This window comes from Taurulus bubalis, assembly GCF_910589615.1.
Source record: "Taurulus bubalis genome assembly, chromosome: 15".
Taxonomy (NCBI): Eukaryota; Metazoa; Chordata; class Actinopteri; order Perciformes; family Cottidae; genus Taurulus; species Taurulus bubalis.
Genome location: NC_136603.1, coordinates 14,914,223 through 14,933,315, shown reverse-complemented (window position 1 = coordinate 14,933,315; position 19,093 = coordinate 14,914,223). Strand labels below are relative to the sequence as shown.

General features: G+C 40.9%; 1 protein-coding gene across 1 annotated transcript; it reads left to right on the top strand.

Annotated features, from left to right (window-relative positions):
- Positions 1-2,664: 2,664 nt before the first annotated feature.
- LOC306747806 (NAD(P)H dehydrogenase [quinone] 1-like) lies at positions 2,665-4,259 on the top strand (the record flags this gene model as incomplete). The annotated part of the gene is made up of 6 exons (XM_079230906.1): positions 2,665-2,668; positions 2,809-2,976; positions 3,058-3,188; positions 3,260-3,373; positions 3,457-3,558; positions 3,960-4,259. The coding sequence occupies 6 exons, from the start codon at positions 2,665-2,667 to the stop codon at positions 4,257-4,259; spliced, it is 819 nt and encodes a 272-aa protein (XP_079087032.1).
- Between the last annotated feature and the right edge of the window lie 14,834 nt (positions 4,260-19,093).

The window sequence follows — 19,093 nt, the reverse complement described above, 5'->3', positions numbered from 1 at the left end:
CATGACGTTCAATGTTCTTTTGAAGTGACAGACACTTTTTTGAACCTTTAATCACCAGTTTCACATTTCACTTTCTCACACAAAACCTGAAGTTACAGCAACAAAACGTTCCTCTCCTGGCAGGGACTGTGATCCAATTATACGTCACACATTGTCTACTTCCACTTGTACTGTATTACTGAGAATCACAAACTTCTATTTCACATTCAAATTGAAAACTTGATATAAACTGCGAAACAATGGCGCACCTGCTACCATGCCGATGTCATGAGAAATAGTGATTTCCTGTCTGCAGGTGATACAATGTGGCACTTACTGGTGTATGCTGCTCTCTGGTGGACTAGTACATACTGTATGACCACTTCACTGAAGAAAGGTCATTTTACGGGAGTTATTTCTTTGTAATTCAATCTCATTCACACACAATTTAACTTGTGATGACGAACTCACCATTAACTGTTGTTGAGAGGACAGTACAAGTTCTGAGTTTCAGGTGATATGTCTCGGCTTCAGGGCTGGTGGTAACATTGAAAATGTGATATTTTCTTTAGGATCTGCTTTTATCATTCTAATTTCTGATAATAGCCGATCATTTCTGTGTGTTTGATCACTGGGTTGTGTTAGTTATTCAGATGAAGTGTCTGGTATGTATTTCAAAGAAACACTTGGAGGTCTCTGCAAGACCTTCCTCCAGCTGATGAACCACTTGAAGGACTTTTAATTTGTAACCCTGTCAGGCAGCAGTGCTGAGCGCGCACTACGAGAATCACGGTAAATCCTGGTGCTCTGTTTACTTTTGGTCATTCGAGTGATTAGATCAGTGACATTAATCTGTTAAAGGCTGCAGTTTGCATGCTTTACAATGATTCTGTCCTGCCAATAAACAGCCACAATTCATGACTCACCATCTGGAAAGTGATTACTTACTTTCCCCCCTCAAGCTCTGGCAGATATTCACAAACTGTGATTAAGCCATGAACGTCATACAAACAATATTTACTGGAAAAGATAATAGGCACTGTCAACATCCAGTGGTAAAAAGTAGAAAGACAAATTCTTTATACTTAAGTAGGTAAATGGATTGACTTTCAACAGGCTCCACAGTACAGAGGCAAAAAGGCACTCAGCATTCACCCCATCACCACCTTGCCTCTTTACAGTGACATATTGAAGGTCAACCAAACGCTGCACTTCAAGTTCAGTATTCTGTTCATGCCCTTTCAATGTTACAATAAACAATGTATTCTTTTACTTTTCTAGCATCTGCATACTGTTGCAACATATTCTACAGTGCAGTACATATAAACATTACTTTTAAAGTTTGGCCAAATACAGTATATAAAGGATCAAATAATAAATGTTTTCTCACATTGGCCATATGATGGCACTGCAGGCTACATTTTCAAATTATCATCAAGCATTTATCATAATTACAAACAAGCTAAAAGCCTCTGTGGGTATGTACTTTTAATGTCTCTATGTGCTCCATAGCTGCATGGTTGTGGTTTTGTGTAAAGGAGCTCCTAAATTCGGTCAAACCTTCAGTACCACACACTAAATACCTCACACATGTAGCAGAAATGTTTAAACATACTTGGGATTACTTCATGCAATGTTGCGGAAAATATGTCTGGGGTGATGTTGCTCAATGCATCACAAACCATGAACACAAATCTCCTGGCACAACACATGATCCCTTCCCGTCACAACAGATAAAGTGCAGCCAGATGCTCAATATTAAGCACAACTTGTAAAAAATAAATAGAGGCCACAGAGACAAAATGACATGGCCTTGTAAACAACAAGAATGCCTCAAAATGTCATCTTTGAAAAAAATTCTAATTTGGCAAACAACTATCTCCCCTTAAAACAACATTTCTATAAGCCAGAGACAATGGGAAGAAAGTTAGCTGACAAGGTATCCATATGGCTCACTCACGCTTGCACGCATGTACACCTATATGCTAATAAGTAGCAGTTGTCCATTAACCCCTCATCCTCACAGTGGATGAAACTCAGAGCTGATTTTGGTCCCATATGTGTGCTAGCTCATGTCTCATGCCTTTGATGTCCATGGCCGAGTGTTTTTTCTTTTTTTACAAGGCAACATTCGTGAGTGGGCTTGACCGCAGGCAACTTTTTCTGTCGAAAGAATAATTTAAAGGATAACAGAGCTGGAAACCAGAAACAGTAGAGTGAGAGGATCACTGAGTGCTTCATGTGGTTTGAAGACAGACCATAGAATAATTCTCTTTCTGGCTGGGCTGAAATGGGAAAAACACACATTGCCTTGAAGTAGAAGATGAATGTCTACGAGTATTATTGTAAGTTCATCCTGTATTTAAAAAAAGCTAAAGCTGTAGCTGGTTTAACCAATAGAAACATACATATTCTTGGCTTTTAGTGGTAAATTCCACTCCTCATTTAAAAAAGCTGTCCAGGCTCAGTAAAAGATATGTTGATATGTTGATGACAGTTCTGAGAGAGAACAGGTGATTGGTTAATGACCTTGATTGCTGTTTGACAGCACCTGTGAGAAGGCTGTGTGTTGAGTCTTGTGGTGTATAAAACAGCATCTTGAATGTTGCTCCAGACTGACCTGCTCTCTCAGTCAACACACCAGCTATCTGTAAAGCTCCGTTGCTGTTGACATAATCATTCAGAATGGGTGAGTTATCAACTATGTGTTCTTGTATTTTCTGAGGGTTTTAGCAGCATGTGTGTAATGTTGGATCTCAAACTGTACGAGGGTTTCACTTGCTAACTTTCTGATGTGTGCTCATCTCTGTTCTCTAATTCTTGCTTTAGCTGTGAAGAAAGTGTTGATTGTGTATGCCCACCAGAGCTCTGGCTCATTCAACGCTGCAGCCAAAGACGCTGCTGTGAAAGCTTTAGCAGCTCAGAGCTGCACAGTAGAAGTATCAGACCTGTACGCCATGAAGTTTAAAGCCACTGCAACTGCTGAGGACCTCACCGGTATATAAATATCTCCATGGCATTGATACGTTTGGCTTTTATTGAACTTCAGAACATGAATGCAGTTTTCTTTCTCTGCAGGAGAAGTCAAGAATGCCGATCACTTCTGTTATGCAGAGGAGACCAAACTGGCATGGGAGGAAGGAAAGCTTTGTGCAGACATCACTGAGGAACAACGCAAACTCACTCAGGCAGACCTCATCATCTTTCAGGTAGCTGCTTGGTGACTAATGTGTATTAAGCCTCTCTATGATCAATACTAACACTTGGTCCTACTTCTCAGTTCCCCATGTACTGGTTCACTGTTCCTGCAATCATGAAGGGATGGATTGACCGGGTGCTCACACTGGGCTACGCCTACACTCAAGAGAAGAGATACAGCCAGGGACTCTTCAAGGTAAAGGCTCAAATCAAGCAGTTTGCATTTCCAGTCTAAAGCTGTTGTGTTACTTTTTTCTAATTTGCTTTCGTTCTGCATAGGACAAGAAGGCCATGCTGTCCTTCACCACTGGGTCTCAGGAGTCCATGTTTAGTGCAGATGGTATCAATGGTGACATGAATGTCACACTGTGGCCACTACAGGTACTGTAGCAGAATATTGCTTCAGTTACATTTCATTTAGCTGACGCTTTTATCCAAAGCGACTTCCAATAAGTGCACTTCAACCATGAGTACAAACTCGGAACAACAAGTTCTTCAATAAAGTTAAACTACAACGTGCTACTACAGCACTACCTTCCCTATTCAAGGTGTAGTTGAAAAGATGTGTTTTTTAGTTTGCGATGGAAAATGTAGAGACTCTGTGCTGTCCTGATGTCAATGGGGATGATTTCAAGGAAGCCTTCATATCTCAGGAGGGAATGGGGCATCTTCAGAGTTTGCTAGGTTCCTACTGTTGTCTAGAAGGGACAGACTTGGAGGCTTTAGTTCTGAATGAGCTGTTGGAAGCACAACATTTGACTTTAAACTGTTTCTCTCCCCAGAACGGCATCCTGCACTACTGTGGCTTCCAGGTTCTGGCCCCGCAGATCTTCTGGGCTCCGTCTCACGTTCCCTCTGAGGCTCGCAGCACCATGCTGGAGGGCTGGAGTACCCGACTGCAAGGCGTCCTGGAAGAAAAACCCCTTTCCTTCACTCCCTCCGACTGCTTTGATGGGGAGAAGGGTTTCCAGCTGAAGCCTGAGGTTCATGAGGAACACGCTGCCAAGGAGTATGGGCTGACTGTTGGGATCCACCTGGGAAAGGCGCTCCCGCCCAACAACCAGATGAAAGCTGGAGTCTAAATACAGCGGGGCTTCTGCGTTTATTGTGATGGAAAAATAAAAGCCGACTTTAATTACGTTTACCTCTCCTGCATGAGTTTTTTTTTTTTTTCTATGTGATTAAAATATGATGTCTGGGTTTATAGCACGTACAAGTGGCAGATTCAAGAAAGAATGTCTGCTTCAAGGACTGAGTGCCAGTATTAATGTCCTACAAAGTGATTCACCACTCGGTTGTCAGCTTTAATGGTGACACAGTAAATGTTACTCTGGCATTTTCTAATCTAATGGTAAATGGGGCCCTGATGTCCCTCACGCTCTTGCTGGGATCGTCTAAGCAAAAACAAAACTCTCTATTCTGAATCAAAGATATATATTCAATCTGTTAATTTTCCAATTTGTTGGAATATAACACCTTTTTAAAGGTATCAGTTGACTACAATACATGTGTATTTGCTTTAAGCTCTTAACCTCATGTTGCGTAAATTAAACCCTCCCCTTGTAAAAATGGTCTTTTCACCAAATTACTCTACGTTTTAGTAATTTGCACAAATTCTGCTTTTGACTCTTTGTATAATGCCTGGTTGTTCCCCTGCCATACACTGTCCTCTCAGATTTGCATGTCCTCAGGGGAAAAACATGTCTTTCCCCTCAGTTTCCAGCTTCAGTCCATTTAAACATGCTGGTGGAGAACTTGTCAGATCAACGCTAGAAGGTGATGAACACTCACTCTATTGGTTCTGCACATGCAACAAAGCTTAATTTCTCGCTGATTCATGTTGAAAGTTTGATTTCAATGTTCGGATGGGCTAGGTTGTGTGCACTTGTTTTGTACTGCTTATTTTGAATAAATGAATCATGTCACATGCTGTCTGGTTAAAGCTGAAGTGCTCTGTACCTTGTATACAGACATGCTGACGACAAGAGTGCTTGCAAGCATGTTTGAGCTCTACACAGCAACATAAGTGGCTGAGCACTTTTCCCAGAGAAGCAGCTTTTGTTTGGGTATGGAGGAAATGAGATCGGGGAGGGGGCACACACTTAAGGAAATGGCCTTCCACTGATGTCCAGACCACAGCCTGTGACATGTAGAAACTCAACAGTGTGCACAATTCACAGCTGAGGTTTCACAAGGTCACTATTTGTTTGTGTTCAGTTGGGTCCAGTTTCATAATCACCTGTCCCTGCAGCTGAAGCGTGTTGAGATATTTTCCTTATTTTGCTGTCTAAAAGCACAAGAATTCAGTGATCATATGTTATCCAGTAATTACATTAACTAATGAATATTGTGCTGAGCCCTTTGAACTGAACACTCTGCTCCCACATGAAGGAAGTCGTAGATGACAGTGAGGTTAAATCATAATTTGAGTGTGAAGTCTTTGAAGCGTATGACTCCATATGAACTAAATAGCTGGATCCTTATATTTAAAACACAGACTTTGCATCTCTAGTTCTACACAGAAGTTGGAGTTTGTTTTATGCATCATTGACCCAGACAGAAAACCATAGACTTTATGTTTGTATCGCTGGGTTTTGGGGCACTGAGTGTTTATGTAAGACTTTTACCACAGTCTCTGATTTGCTGTCCATCCGGCTTTCCCATTGTCCATCCCAGTTCTCCCACCCTGGCTGCAGAGAAGGCCATTTTTGTCCGGTTCAATGGGAGGAAGTGGGCACCTTTTTATACCAGATACGGAACAGAGTCACCGGAAGAGCAGTCCTGCGACACAGAAAGCGACACACGATCATTCAGACAAAAAATAACAATGTGGTGCAGACTAAGCCTGTAGGTTGAGTGGACCTATATATTTTTACATTAACATTTGTTTTATCTTAATCCAACTTTAAAGCTGAGTTGCTCCCAGACAAAAAACACCTAGATGAGAAGACATATACTAATACTCTGATGTCTGTAAACTTAGCTTAACACACAAATGGCTGCTTAATATTTAGACATGACAGTGGTATTGTTCTCTTGGCAAGACAACAAATTATTTTTTGACAGTATTCCTTTCAAGGACAGTTCCAAATCCAAATATAACAAATATATACATAAAGACATTATTCCTTAAAACTGATGTTGGCCGTGCTGAGCCAGATGTGACTGATTGTTATTCGTTGACTTTTGGATGTTTTGATTAGGCCGTAAATGGGTCCCTGTGTTTGCACCAGATGTCATAAGGTTAACAACCGGCCAGGCCAAAACAGACAGGAGAGAGGGAGAGAGAGAGTGAGAGAGATAAAGAGAGAGAGAGAGAGAGAGAGAGAGAGAGAGAGAGAGATGGCAAAGTGCAAGAGAAAGCGAGCTAAACTGAGAAATGAGGCCAATAATTTACATCAACCATCCTCTCACTCTTTCAGAGGCTACATTAAAATCCAATCAATTATACCTCAATGAAACCTACAGCGTTTTGAACTTTGCCTGTGTGAGTGCACATGGGAGTGTGTGAGAGAGTGAATCCATGTGTGCAAAAGTGAGGCACTGTTCAAGGCAGTTAAGATTGGCAGCAGGAAAGTTTTTTTAATGAAGAACTACACTTGCGTTTCCCTTTATCCTTTTACTGAAGTTCTAACTGCCCCCTTTACCTTTACCCTTTCCTCGTACCACAGAGTGTCCATTGTACGTTCTCTATCATTAGGAAACTGAGGAATTCACTCTGACATCTGAGCACAATCATCCCTCAAACTGCACCAATCAAAGCAGCCCCTTAAATCAAGTTGTTCTTGCAGCATATACTTTGTAGATACATTCCCTTAATCTGTTATGGAGAAAAAATATGAGATTGATAGCCCAATAAAACACCACTTTACATTTACATTCCTCCATTAAACATTTTTTAAATAGTTTTACTTTAGGGAGTATAACTTACTTGAGACACAATACAAAAGAGCATTTAACGGTTTTATTTTCTCATAAATTTAGAGTGTAAACTACTTGCATGACTATCTGAAAATGTGTGTGTGTGTGTGCATCAAAGTTAAATCTCTCACGGCCTGAACAGCTGGTTAGATACAATGATAAAAAAGGGTAGCCTAAAACAGCTGTGGAGGAACACAACCACAAATAGTGCCAAAGAGCTCTTTATACAAGGTCCAAAGAAGGATAGAAAAACACGGGTGAAAAAATAATAACAATCTCAGCCTCCTTCCTCTTTTTATGAACTTCTGCAGGATGTGTCTTTCATGCCTTGGTCTTTTCATTCTCATCTCCATCCTTCTTTTGTGTTAGTCCTCTCCTCTCACCAGTGTGAAAATGCACAGGAAACTTTTATCACAATGGGACTTTTCACAGATCTTTTGCTCATTAGGGAACATTCACTGGAGACGTATTTCTCTGGGGAAACAGACTTTATTCTACCACACACAGAAAACACTTTCGCAAATCATCTGTAATAATACTGCTCATCACTCCACGCACCCAGTTAAAAACCAAAGGTTGTCGAGCATTTTCACTTGTTGGCCATTAATTGAGGAATAGTTTGACACTAACAATTAAACCCCCCCTCCATTGATGAATTTAAAACTCATCTAAAGATCTTCTTTAGCCTCTTAATTATCATTCCAAAGAAATGATCGCGCTGACGTTTTTAGTAGTTTGTACTTTACTTTATTTTGTATTTGTTTTAAAGGCATTCTATGCTTTTTAAAATGAACTTCTTCTTATTTATGTCGTATGAAAACAACTAATTTATGTGATTATTCCTGCGTTTCATTCAATCTTTTTCAAAATCACTTTGTTCAACGTTTCTTGTTTTTAAATATGCTCTATAAATAAACGTGACTTGACAAATCAGGCTCCTGACACGCACTTCACTCAGCTCGCCTGGCAGTGACAGGGCGCAGGCAAGCCTGTACAACTTTGAAACACTTACAAGGAAGGCCTGCCATCATGGTTTTGATGAATGAATATACATCAGGCTATTGGCCTCCATTCAGGCTCTGATGTATGAAGTGCCTGGTGCCGGGAAGATGACGTGAGTGAGCAAAGCTGTTTCGTATTTACGAGGTTTGAGAGTGGCTGGGAGGTTTGAGGAAGGCTCTTGGTGGTTTGGGGCATCAGAGTGACAGGGTCAGCCATTATGCTACTCTCTAAATCCTTTTCTATATTGTAATGAGAAGCAGATCGCTGCTATCTCCACAGCCTGGAGAGAGAGGGGAGAAACCGACACATGGTGAACGCAGTACATCCTGTCCCTCACTTCTGTTTGATCTCCTGCTTCCATTTTCACTCATCTTCCCCTTCTATCTCTGATCCAATCTTCTTTCTGGCTTTTGTTTCATGCATCTCCCTTGGATATTTCTCCCACTGCCACACATCGGTATGAACAATGAAAGACTACAAATGGCCTCTTATGTTTTTGTCTGTGAGTAATAGATGTAGCTGAAGCTCAGGGTTACAGATGAGACTATAAGGAAGGACTAGATGAATGGAAGTGTGAGTGCCCCTCACTAGGAGCTCCAGGCACACAGGGCTCAACTCCAGATGCTGCCTGGGTTGCCACATCCTGGCTGTAATCCCCCTGAAGTGCCATATTGGCTTATGTGTATGTGAATGCAATTGGTGGGGAGACCGTGAATAGAAACCACCCGGTATAGAGAAAAATGCCTTGAGGTCATTTTCCATCGCATGTTGCTCTGGTGATTTTGATCATTTTGTGCCGCGGGGTCATTTCTAAAAGACATGATATTTACAGTGTATCGGCATTTAGATCTTTTTCCCACTAAAGCGAGACAGGCTTCATTCTGCTGTTTATCTAGATTATTTACTCCATCATCTTGTTTGAGTGCTGTGGAGTCGTGTTTATATCCAATAAAGCCTGCAGTGTTTAGCTTTCCCTCAGTGCTCACGCTCTTATAAAACTTGACATTTCTTTTTTTTGCAAATGGAACGCCACTTTGTCTATGTTAAACCGGCTTGTTTACCATTGATGCAAAGTTTCAAACTCAAGTTCAACCATGAACTTGATTCCAGTGACAGTGCATCAACACTTAGTTTGTTTTGCGCAGCCATGGGCTAGCAAGGCAACACTAAAGGTAATGTAGACGGTGAAGCCATTGCTGCAGGCTTCTCAAAAACACATTCCAGAAGTGCTCATGGTCCATTTTTCATTTAGCTTTGACAGGACAATAGGGGTGAAAGTTAGCCACCTTATCTGTGAACTCTCCATGTCAGTAGCATGGAAAGGCAACGTGTTGTGAAGCATACATCAGGATGGCCAGGATAGAATTACTAGATTAGAGCTACAGCCCCCAGGGAACACAGTGAGACAGACACCTTCTCGTGCAGCCTGTGAACAGATTCTGTCATTCACTAATCCATAGTGGACACTCACTGTCCCCTGGAGCAAGACATTTCTTCATCTTTTATCCATTTTATATGATCCCAATGACCTGTCAGCTGGCTCATGTTAATGAACATGGTGTGGGTGTGTTTGTGTGAGTGCTGAACGGGTGGGGGTGAACAGAAACCTGTGAGGCTTGGGGGAAGCAGAACCTGCATGTTTGAGTTACTGCTGCGTGCAGAGATGATAGACAAAGCTAATGGACTGTATGACTCACAGTCGGTCATGGTCAACAGCTAACCATGAATTCACTGACAGATTCAGTGAGGCCAGAGAAAGAGAAGGAGAAAAGAAAAGAGCAAAGAGAGAGCGAGAACTCTGCAAGGCAGCGAGATGAAGACTATGTAAAAGGAACGTTTTTAATATCTGTCAGTCAGTCTAGCACATTATTGCAGACTGAAATATCTCTGGATTGCTATGAAATGTTCACGATTACAAATGGATGACTCCTACCTTTGGTGAACCCCTGACTTTACCTCCATCACTACCATGAAGTTGACAGTTGTGGTTCAGAGTGAAATACGCTTGAGTTTTTCTTTTTGTCAAAAAGTAGTTGCGCTCAATGTATAATGGAAATACCATTGCCAAATACATTCTGACATATACAGCAATTAACTCATATACTGCCAACTTTTGACCAAACTATGCTGGAGCTGAGTTTACACACTCCAAGCCAGTTGATGGCTTAAGACAGGGGTTCTTAACCTTTTTGACCTCGGGGTCCAACTTTTCAAATATTAACACTGTATTGGTTTATTAACTAATTGATCTCACTCTTGGTTTGACTTGTATTCAATAACTAAATCAGATCTACCTACAGTTTAACAAATGACATGATACAATGTGATCATCACAAAGACATTTATTGATCATGTGTATGTAAACCTGCAACAACAAACAAATCAACACAAATCAAGCTGATACAATAGCTAATTTAAAGGCTCAAATTAGGCGTATTAATACAAAAATAACAAATTATTCGATTTTTCTACAAAAATAAGGGGGACTGAGAAAACAAATTAAATTTGAAAAAAACCCAAGACCCTGCTCCGGAAGGTTGGAGATCTCCACCTGGACGTTGACGGCTGTTCCTTCTCCCCATCCTTAGAAGTCCGCAACCTGGGTGTCATCCTGGACCCAACACTATCATTCCAATCTCATATCAGGTCCATTACCAAATCCGCCTTCTTCCACCTCAAAAACATCTCACGTCTCCGGCAATCACTCTCTGACTCTGTGGCAGAAACCCTTATCCACGCTTTCGTCACCTCCCGTTTGGACTACTGCAATGGAGTTCTGTCCGGGGTTCCCAGCAAAGCCCTGGACAGGCTCCAGTATGTGCAAAACTCGGCTGCCAGGGTTCTCACCCGCACCAAGCCCTGGCAGCACATCACCCCCACCCTCATCCACCTCCACTGGCTTCCGGTCAAGTCCCGCATCACCTACAAGATCCTCCTCCTCACCTACAAATCCCTCAATGCCCTGGCTCCTCAGTATCTATCTAACCTCCTCCACCCTTACACACAGTCCCGGAACCTTCGATCCTCAGGCACGGGTCAGCTCTCCATCCCTCACACAAAAATGCGAACTTTTGGGGACAGAGCCTTCAGTGTGACAGCCCCCACACTTTGGAACTCTCTCCCCATAGAGCTCCGCAACACACCATCTCTGGACACCTTCAAAAAACTCCTCAAAACTCACCTCTTCACCAAAGCCTATGTCCTCTAGCTACTGTTGCATTTGTTATGTTTATTTATGTCTTTGTTAAGCGTCCTTGGGTTTCATGAAAGGCGCTATATAAATCCTAGCTATTATTATTATTATTAAATTTGATAAATACATAATGTGGTAATAAAAGAAATACACTGCACAATTATTAAGATTAATTGTATTATTGAACTACTACAATGCTCTCGGTTGATCCACAATGTTAATAAACCTCAAACCTGAATATTTAAGACTACTAAGAATACTTTCTTAGGAGAATATCTGTGTTCACAATTATTGGGCAACTATTAGTGTGCAGACAAGTGTGCACACAATTCCAAATAATAATTTCCAAATTAAATAAACTGTAAATAACATTTAAATAAAGTGCAAATTAAAATATAGCCTTATGATTTGAATTATATGCTTCAGCAGTCTTCATGTTTGCAGAACCAGAAGTTGCTCTTCATATCTGTGACAGCTGGCTTTCACAGCACATTTGGAGTTGCTTGTCCATGACAGACAGACCTTTTCTGCATCTGTAGTACATCGTCCTTTGTCTGGAAAAATCCCACCGGCTTTCCCACGAGCGTTGGATGTTTGGTCTTTAGATATCGCTTTAGCTGTGAAGCCTTCAGTGCTGCATTAGCTAGCGAGGCTAGCGTTAGCTAGCGTTAGCCCACACTCCACACAGGCTCAGGGCTCCGCCTCGTTACCTCCGTTCACAAAGCCCTACTCGTGAAGTCAGGATTATACTTGCACAAACATTTAGACGTTTGGGGGGGTGGTCGGCAGCACTTTCGTCTTCATGTTTTCGTTACCGCCACCAGGTGGTGGGAAGCTGTATTGCTCACACCAAACGCGGCGCGAATTATTGCACCGCGTTTACCGTGGTAGTTTACTCGCTCGACAATAAAACGGTGTTCACACCGGAGGCGGCGGCGGCAGAGGTGGCTTATTTCCGTTGCTCCGTTGCCATGAAAAGAGCTTTCATTTCCGCTATCGACCATGAAATAAATAACCACTAGTTCTGCTTTATACTTGTTGTGGAACATCAAACGCCCTCGTGTTTGGGTTCATAACACCATCCGTAGCCGCACACAGCTTGGTGAATTTCATCGACTCCTCCAGGAACTGCGTCTGGCCCAATGGTTAAGAATCACTGACTAAAAGGTTAAAATTGACAATTGAATAGAAACACGGCTAATGTATCCTGACTTTAATGATCCCCTGAATTTCCTTTAGCGCCACATTAAGGTTGACTTTAGATTTTTATTTAACAGAAATTTGGATTAAGTGCACATTGCACTTACATTTGCTTCAACATAGTTCACCACATCAATTTACAAGCTGGGGATATGTCAGTACACCTTGTTTCTGCTGCCCCCAAGTGACCAACATGTTTGGTCTAAATAAGAAATAGTTTATTTCACATTCCTGTTTAACACAAAGCTTCTTGGTGTGATCACACTTTTTTGCATGTTTGACATTTGAGCAATTCTCAGGTTTCACCGACATTGGAGGGGCTAGTGTGAGGGATGCTCTGTTAATGTGAGGAATGCCTTGATTGCTACATTCCCCGACAGGGAAGCGCTCTTTCTGCCAAACATGCACCTGCATGAACATATCCCTCAGAGAAACAAAAGATCACCTCATCACAAGCTCGCAGAAAATCTGCAGTGACAAAACACTGGCTCAAAACCCCCCAAAAAAGCCCAACGGAACAAATAGCTGCCAATCTTTTGTCCTTTGAATTTGTTTTACATCCTGGTTCACACACTTCATCACAAGCTCCATTCTCTCCTTGGGAGCACTGCTTTCAGCTTCACTCACACAGGCCCTCATCCACCTGAAAGATAATTGTAAATGAATAAGTAATTCAATGAAAGATGAGTGAGGTCAGAAGAGCAAGGGATGAGGAGGAATGTGAGGGAGCAGAGAAATGCAAGAGGGAGCCTCAGAGCGGGAGGGAGGGGGACAGTAAAGATGTGGTTGAGAATGAGTTTGGGAAGGACCCTCTGAATGGAGATTTACACCAAAATAGATTGTGTCTGTCAGACCCCCCACCGTGACGCAGGGCTAGACTACAATAGAAATGGCAGCCATTAGGAATAACTCTCAATCTTTCTTCCTCTGTTTTCCTCAACTTTTCTCCTACAGCCCCATCCCCCTACTCACTCTTTTACGTCATCGCCACCCTTTTTTTCTCTTGCAGTCGCAGACCCTTTTCCTTCTCCTTATCTCTTGATTGTCCTCAGTGTGAAAATGTTTGGCGAACTTGGCCTTGTCTAAAATTCTGCAGGACTAGTTGAAAGGGGTAATGCTGTTTGAATGCACTCCCCAAACACTTGTGTTTGAATAGTGGACAAATACAACTCTGGATGTTGTTTTGAGCAAGAACATACAAAGAGCAAAACTGTAAGTGTTAGAAGTAGTAAAATTACCGTTTTAAAAATTTAACATTCACTCTCTTTTTCCCCTGTTTTTATTCTCCAGCAACTGTGGAAAATGTCTGGCTCTTTAGGCTCTGACTTTGTCTGCTGCTTAGAGCTGCAGGTAGAATTGATTTATTCAAGCTTTTGTAACTGAAAACAGCTGCCTGCTGCTACTGGAAACAGCTCTGATTAGAGTGATGAGAGTGAACCGGTAAAAACGCCATGAAACCAAAACATTAAACCAAGAAGCATACAATTTTGTATGAAAATTAACTTTGAACAGATTCAGACAGAAGTGTGGAAGTGTTATTACACATTATTGTTGTGTGTTCATGTTTTTTGTAGATCTAAGTGATCCTGTTTCATCCCATTCTAATTTGATTTCTTACGAAGAAGATATACTATCAGAAGGTACAAGGTGGCCGGATGGCCTTTTTTTCCTCAAACAACACACACACACACACACACACACACACACACACACACACACACACACACACACACACACACACACATCCCCCCCCCCCCCCCCCCCCCCCCCTGCTGTTCCCAGTCCGGCCTCCCTGTGAATGAGGACTGCAGAACAGAGGTTGGCAGCAGTCAGCAGGGCTACGGATGCTTATCAGAAAGGCTTACAAATCCCCCCTGATGCTCTTGATATGGAGGACAATGGGTATGCGTGCGTAGTGGGAGCTCTCTTTAAATCCTCACGGAAACTGACTTCATACTCTGCTCTTTAATGAGGTCAGAGTATAGCCTGCTGGCTGCATTTCACCACTGAATACAAGACATGCAGTCATAATAAACTTCAGTGGGGTGACCTGTACGTCAACAATATCTTGTTGCTAAGAAAACATGCTGGACATACTGTACCTGGTTAAATCAATACTTCAATCATTGGACATGACATAATTATAATTACTTTTACTTATGAGCTCTATCGAAGCATATTATCAACATATCAAACATAATGAATGTGTATATTTTTATAAATTCCACAGTGCTTTTCTTGTGATTCTGTCTTTGTCTTGAACTTGGGGTTAATTGCCCTGGTGGTAGCAGCTGAGAGGCCACCAGAGTTGCAGGTGAGCTTTCAACAACTTTCAGTAAACACAAGAGCCTCCCACAATCCTTTGTGCTGCTTCCAGAGGATGTGCCTGAAACTGAATAAGGCCCAACATACAATGAAACAAAAAGGCTTCAGAATCTGATGTTTTTGTTCTTCATATAGTTTTAAGACAAACATTAAATCCATAAATTAACTAAAGAAATGTACCTCTTAATTAGGTAAAAATGATTTTAAATAACATAGACTATCATGCGGTTGACTTCTAGACCCGACCATGAATATAGGTGTTGGCGTAGTTCGTTATTCAGAGGGTTATTTCAGTTACCTCAGTGGGGCTTGGTGTTGGGTTTAACCCGTTTGGTGGTTTTGGGTGGAAGCAGAAAACAGATGTCGTTGACTGTCTGTCTGCTACTCTGGTTTCATATTTAGGTAATGGGGCGGGGCATAAGGAGGTGCCCTTGTATTACGGTTTAGTGTGGTTAACGTGTATTTTGCATTATACACATATATCATATGTATAGGTTTAAAGGTTGTAATCATTTCATAGCAGTTGCTAGATCATAAGAGAAATCCTATGTAATTTACAAAGCTATACGATTTGAGGTCAAATGTACAGATTCTCAATATATCATATAACTGTGTTGTTTTTACTAACATGATTATAGCCCAATTTCTACTGATGTCTTGCTTAACATACATTATATGACATGCACGCAATATAAAAACTGTAATATGCAAATATACAGCTACATTTGGAATGTTGTATGCAATCATTATTATGTATAGTCATTTATTATGTGTTATTAGCCTGCACCAAACAGTCACTAAATCTTAACAAAAGCAGCATCTAAACAGATTGTGTGCATGTCTGGTATTTTATTGCATTACAGTACATTGAATGTATGTCCTAAAAGGTTAATCAAGCTAATAATAATATAAAATATTATGCCATACACAAAGAATTTGTTCATTTATAGGCATATATTGAATATTGTGGTAACATACAGTTTGATGTTAAATAGTATTATTTAAAATATTTAAATATTTTTAAATATTTTATGTTTCCTAAATTTGCACAATATTAGGTTATTTAATTTTTCTTACATGGTAGCTTTCTCCTAAAATGGTTATACATTACACCCTTTCTATGATACTTTGATAATAACATAGATTTTGCATGCCACATTATAGGCATGCACAGACTTGTATTCCATAAAAACACTTGCATGAAGTAAGAAACACTTATAATGTTCAGCAATGTGAGATGTTGTATTACGTTTTATTTTCGGAGAGTTGTAAACAGGAAATTCCACGTGTTCTTTTTTATTTCCTTCTTGGCCGAAACTCGCTGGACTGCTCGCTGTTTATTGAACGTCTGAGGCGATGCCATGTCAATACGCATAGCTGTTAGGACCAGCCTTGGAGGCGTTTCTCCTCTGAGTTTCAGCAAGTGCAGAACAAGGAACAGGCTCAGATTCATTGAAGGACGCGGAGTGTAGCGCACACAAGATCACCACAGTGGAGTTGAAGTTTTCCTTCAGCACCAAAGCTAAACAAAAACAAATCTGTTCTTCTGAAGAGAAGATTTCAGCGAGGGATCAGGAATCTAAACAGGTAAGATGCCTATATGAGCTCATTTGGGGACAAGTCAAGATTGTCGGTGTGCAGGTAGTTTCTCGGCTTTTTAACAGAGATGCTCGATACCGATAATCAGTGCATGAAAATATACTTATTTAGTTTCCATCCAACCACTTTATTAACTCCTATTATTATACATACAAACTGGGATAACATGTATGATACATTTTGCTATTGAAATGAAAGCAGGAAGTTTCTTTAGTAATACGACATTAATCTCATTTAAGTGACTTTGTTGTAGTTCTCCATCTTCCCAGCTTGCCTCTCCGCTGGTTATTTGCCTCGACGCTCAACCACGGAGTGAGGCTACTGTATACCGAGCGGACATCTGATAAGAGAAGTTTGTTTCCAGTCTGATAGAAATCAACAATGGCAACAATGACATTGTATGTGTTCGGCGTCAACAGCAATCTGGGATCCTTCGCTGGGTTCGGTCGTGCGTAATGACGCACAAGGCAACTATTTTTCTGGTAATCTATACGCCAAAACCCGAAGTTCTGTTTTAAAAGGCACAGATGTTATCCCTCCAAACTAAAGTCTGGAGAAACTTCTGACAAACACGCTGCACCTGCACCATTCATGTCGGCAGCATTAGCACATGAAAATCGCTTTCAATCGCTTTCATTTTCTGTGTATTGAGTTACAAAAGATGTTTTCAGCTAATTTGTAACTGGATGCTCGCGAGCTGAAAGGAGGATAGAGAGAGAAAGAGAAAGAGAGAGAGAGAGAGAGAGAGAGAGAGAGAGAGAGAGAGAGAGAGAGATGGGCTACATGGCAGTCTCTGTTATCTGCTGATGGTGGGTGTTAAGAGGTTAATTAGCTTGAAGCCTGTGGGGCTACCTGGCACCTGGAGGTATTTTCCATATAATATAAGGGAATTAGACAGAGGCCATTGTGAGGGATTATCTCAGCATATAAATCCCTCTATTAGAATGAATAGCACTTTCCAGTGTCTCAAAATAATTGAAAGTGGAATTAAATGTCAAGTTTCTGACATTTCTTGAAACTGCTTAATCAAAAGCCGTGGGAGATTGATATTAAGTCGAGGTAGCAATAAGTATGTGGAATATTAGCTCAGTAATACATTACAGACAAGGGTCCTGCATTTAAATTAAAATGCACTATTTATCAAGTGGATGTATTACAACATATTATATATTACATGTATGTAATTTATATTGCAGTTTAATTTTAACGGATACAAAAACAGATGTGTATGTCTGTTTTGGGCTAATCTACTACATAAATTCACATTAAAGCAAAAATCATACAAATATAATATTTTCTTCAAGCTGTCCAACTCAAAATGTAAACATCATTTTGATGTTGCAGCTGGTGGAGTTAATTTTCACAACTTTGCATACATTACTTTTGGGTATTTTAATATGTGTCATTTTATCATATTGTACAAGAGGATTTATTGTTATGTATGTACAACATTTTTGTAAAACTAGTAAATATAGCTCTCAAATACTTGTTGTAAGTTAACAAGTATATTTGCCCCTGAAAGGCAGTGGAGTAGAAGTATAAAGTAGCATAAAATGAAAATACAAAAATGAACTGATAACAAAAGCAGACACAACACACACTAGACAGCTGCACATCATAATATGTTCTATCTATCCTTGAATACATTTTCACTTTGCCTTTTTCTTTTATCCTCCTCTGTGACTTTGTGCCAATTATCCTGTGTACAGCAGAAGTCTCCTACACAGACAGATGTGTGAAGCGGTCACATTTCACTGTTTTCCGGCGTGCTGTGTCACGCAGTGGTCGGTGACCCTCGTTTTAACCTCGGACGGACCATTTTGCAGGCGTCAAGACTCCCGCTGATTTCTCCACACAATTCACTCCGTGGGCGTACAAGTTAGTCAGGGGCAACAGCTGGGTTAAGCCTCTCGTGTTCTGGTGTCGATCTATTACCTTTCACCTATGATCTTTGACACTGTGGCAGTTAGGGGAGCTAAGAAAGACATCACAGCATAAAATTGAGAGTGCAGGTCGTGCAGGGTTTTGCTGGTCTTTTAGGCTTAAACGAATCATGCCAAGTTATTAGCATGCCAAGCTGCTCCAGACTCCCACCTCTGTGATCTTGCATATTGCTTCAGTCACCTTACTCATAGATTTAATGTGTCCTGTCTCTGAAATTGTGTGCATGTGTTCCTAAGTTATTAGACTTAGATGTTGTAAAATGACGTATTCAAGGTTATAAGCAGCCTTTTCTTTGATCATCTGTGTGGTGACAGCTCCTCTCTTGCCCTCTCCTTCATGAGCAGAAGAGAAACTTCAGATTTTTTTCTTACTATAACAAGCATGTCAAAGGAAAACATGGCATCAGGTTTCCCACCCTGACCAACGCTTTATCTTGGAATGCCCGGAACGCTACGGAAATACACCATGTTTGGATTTCTCAAACCCACTTCCTTATGTCTAATCTGCACTCTGTGCTAGTGGAGCTAATGTAAACATTTATTGTACTGCCCCCTGACTGCACATCAATCACAGATAACTTATATGTTTGTGACACGCCAACAGAGAGCTTTTATTAACCCATGAAAGCAGTGTTTTAACAAGTTAACCGCATTAAGATTCTTCAGGATCTGGTGGCATACCACAACTGGCTTTATGTTTTATTAGCTTATACACTTTGAGTCCACAAAGGTA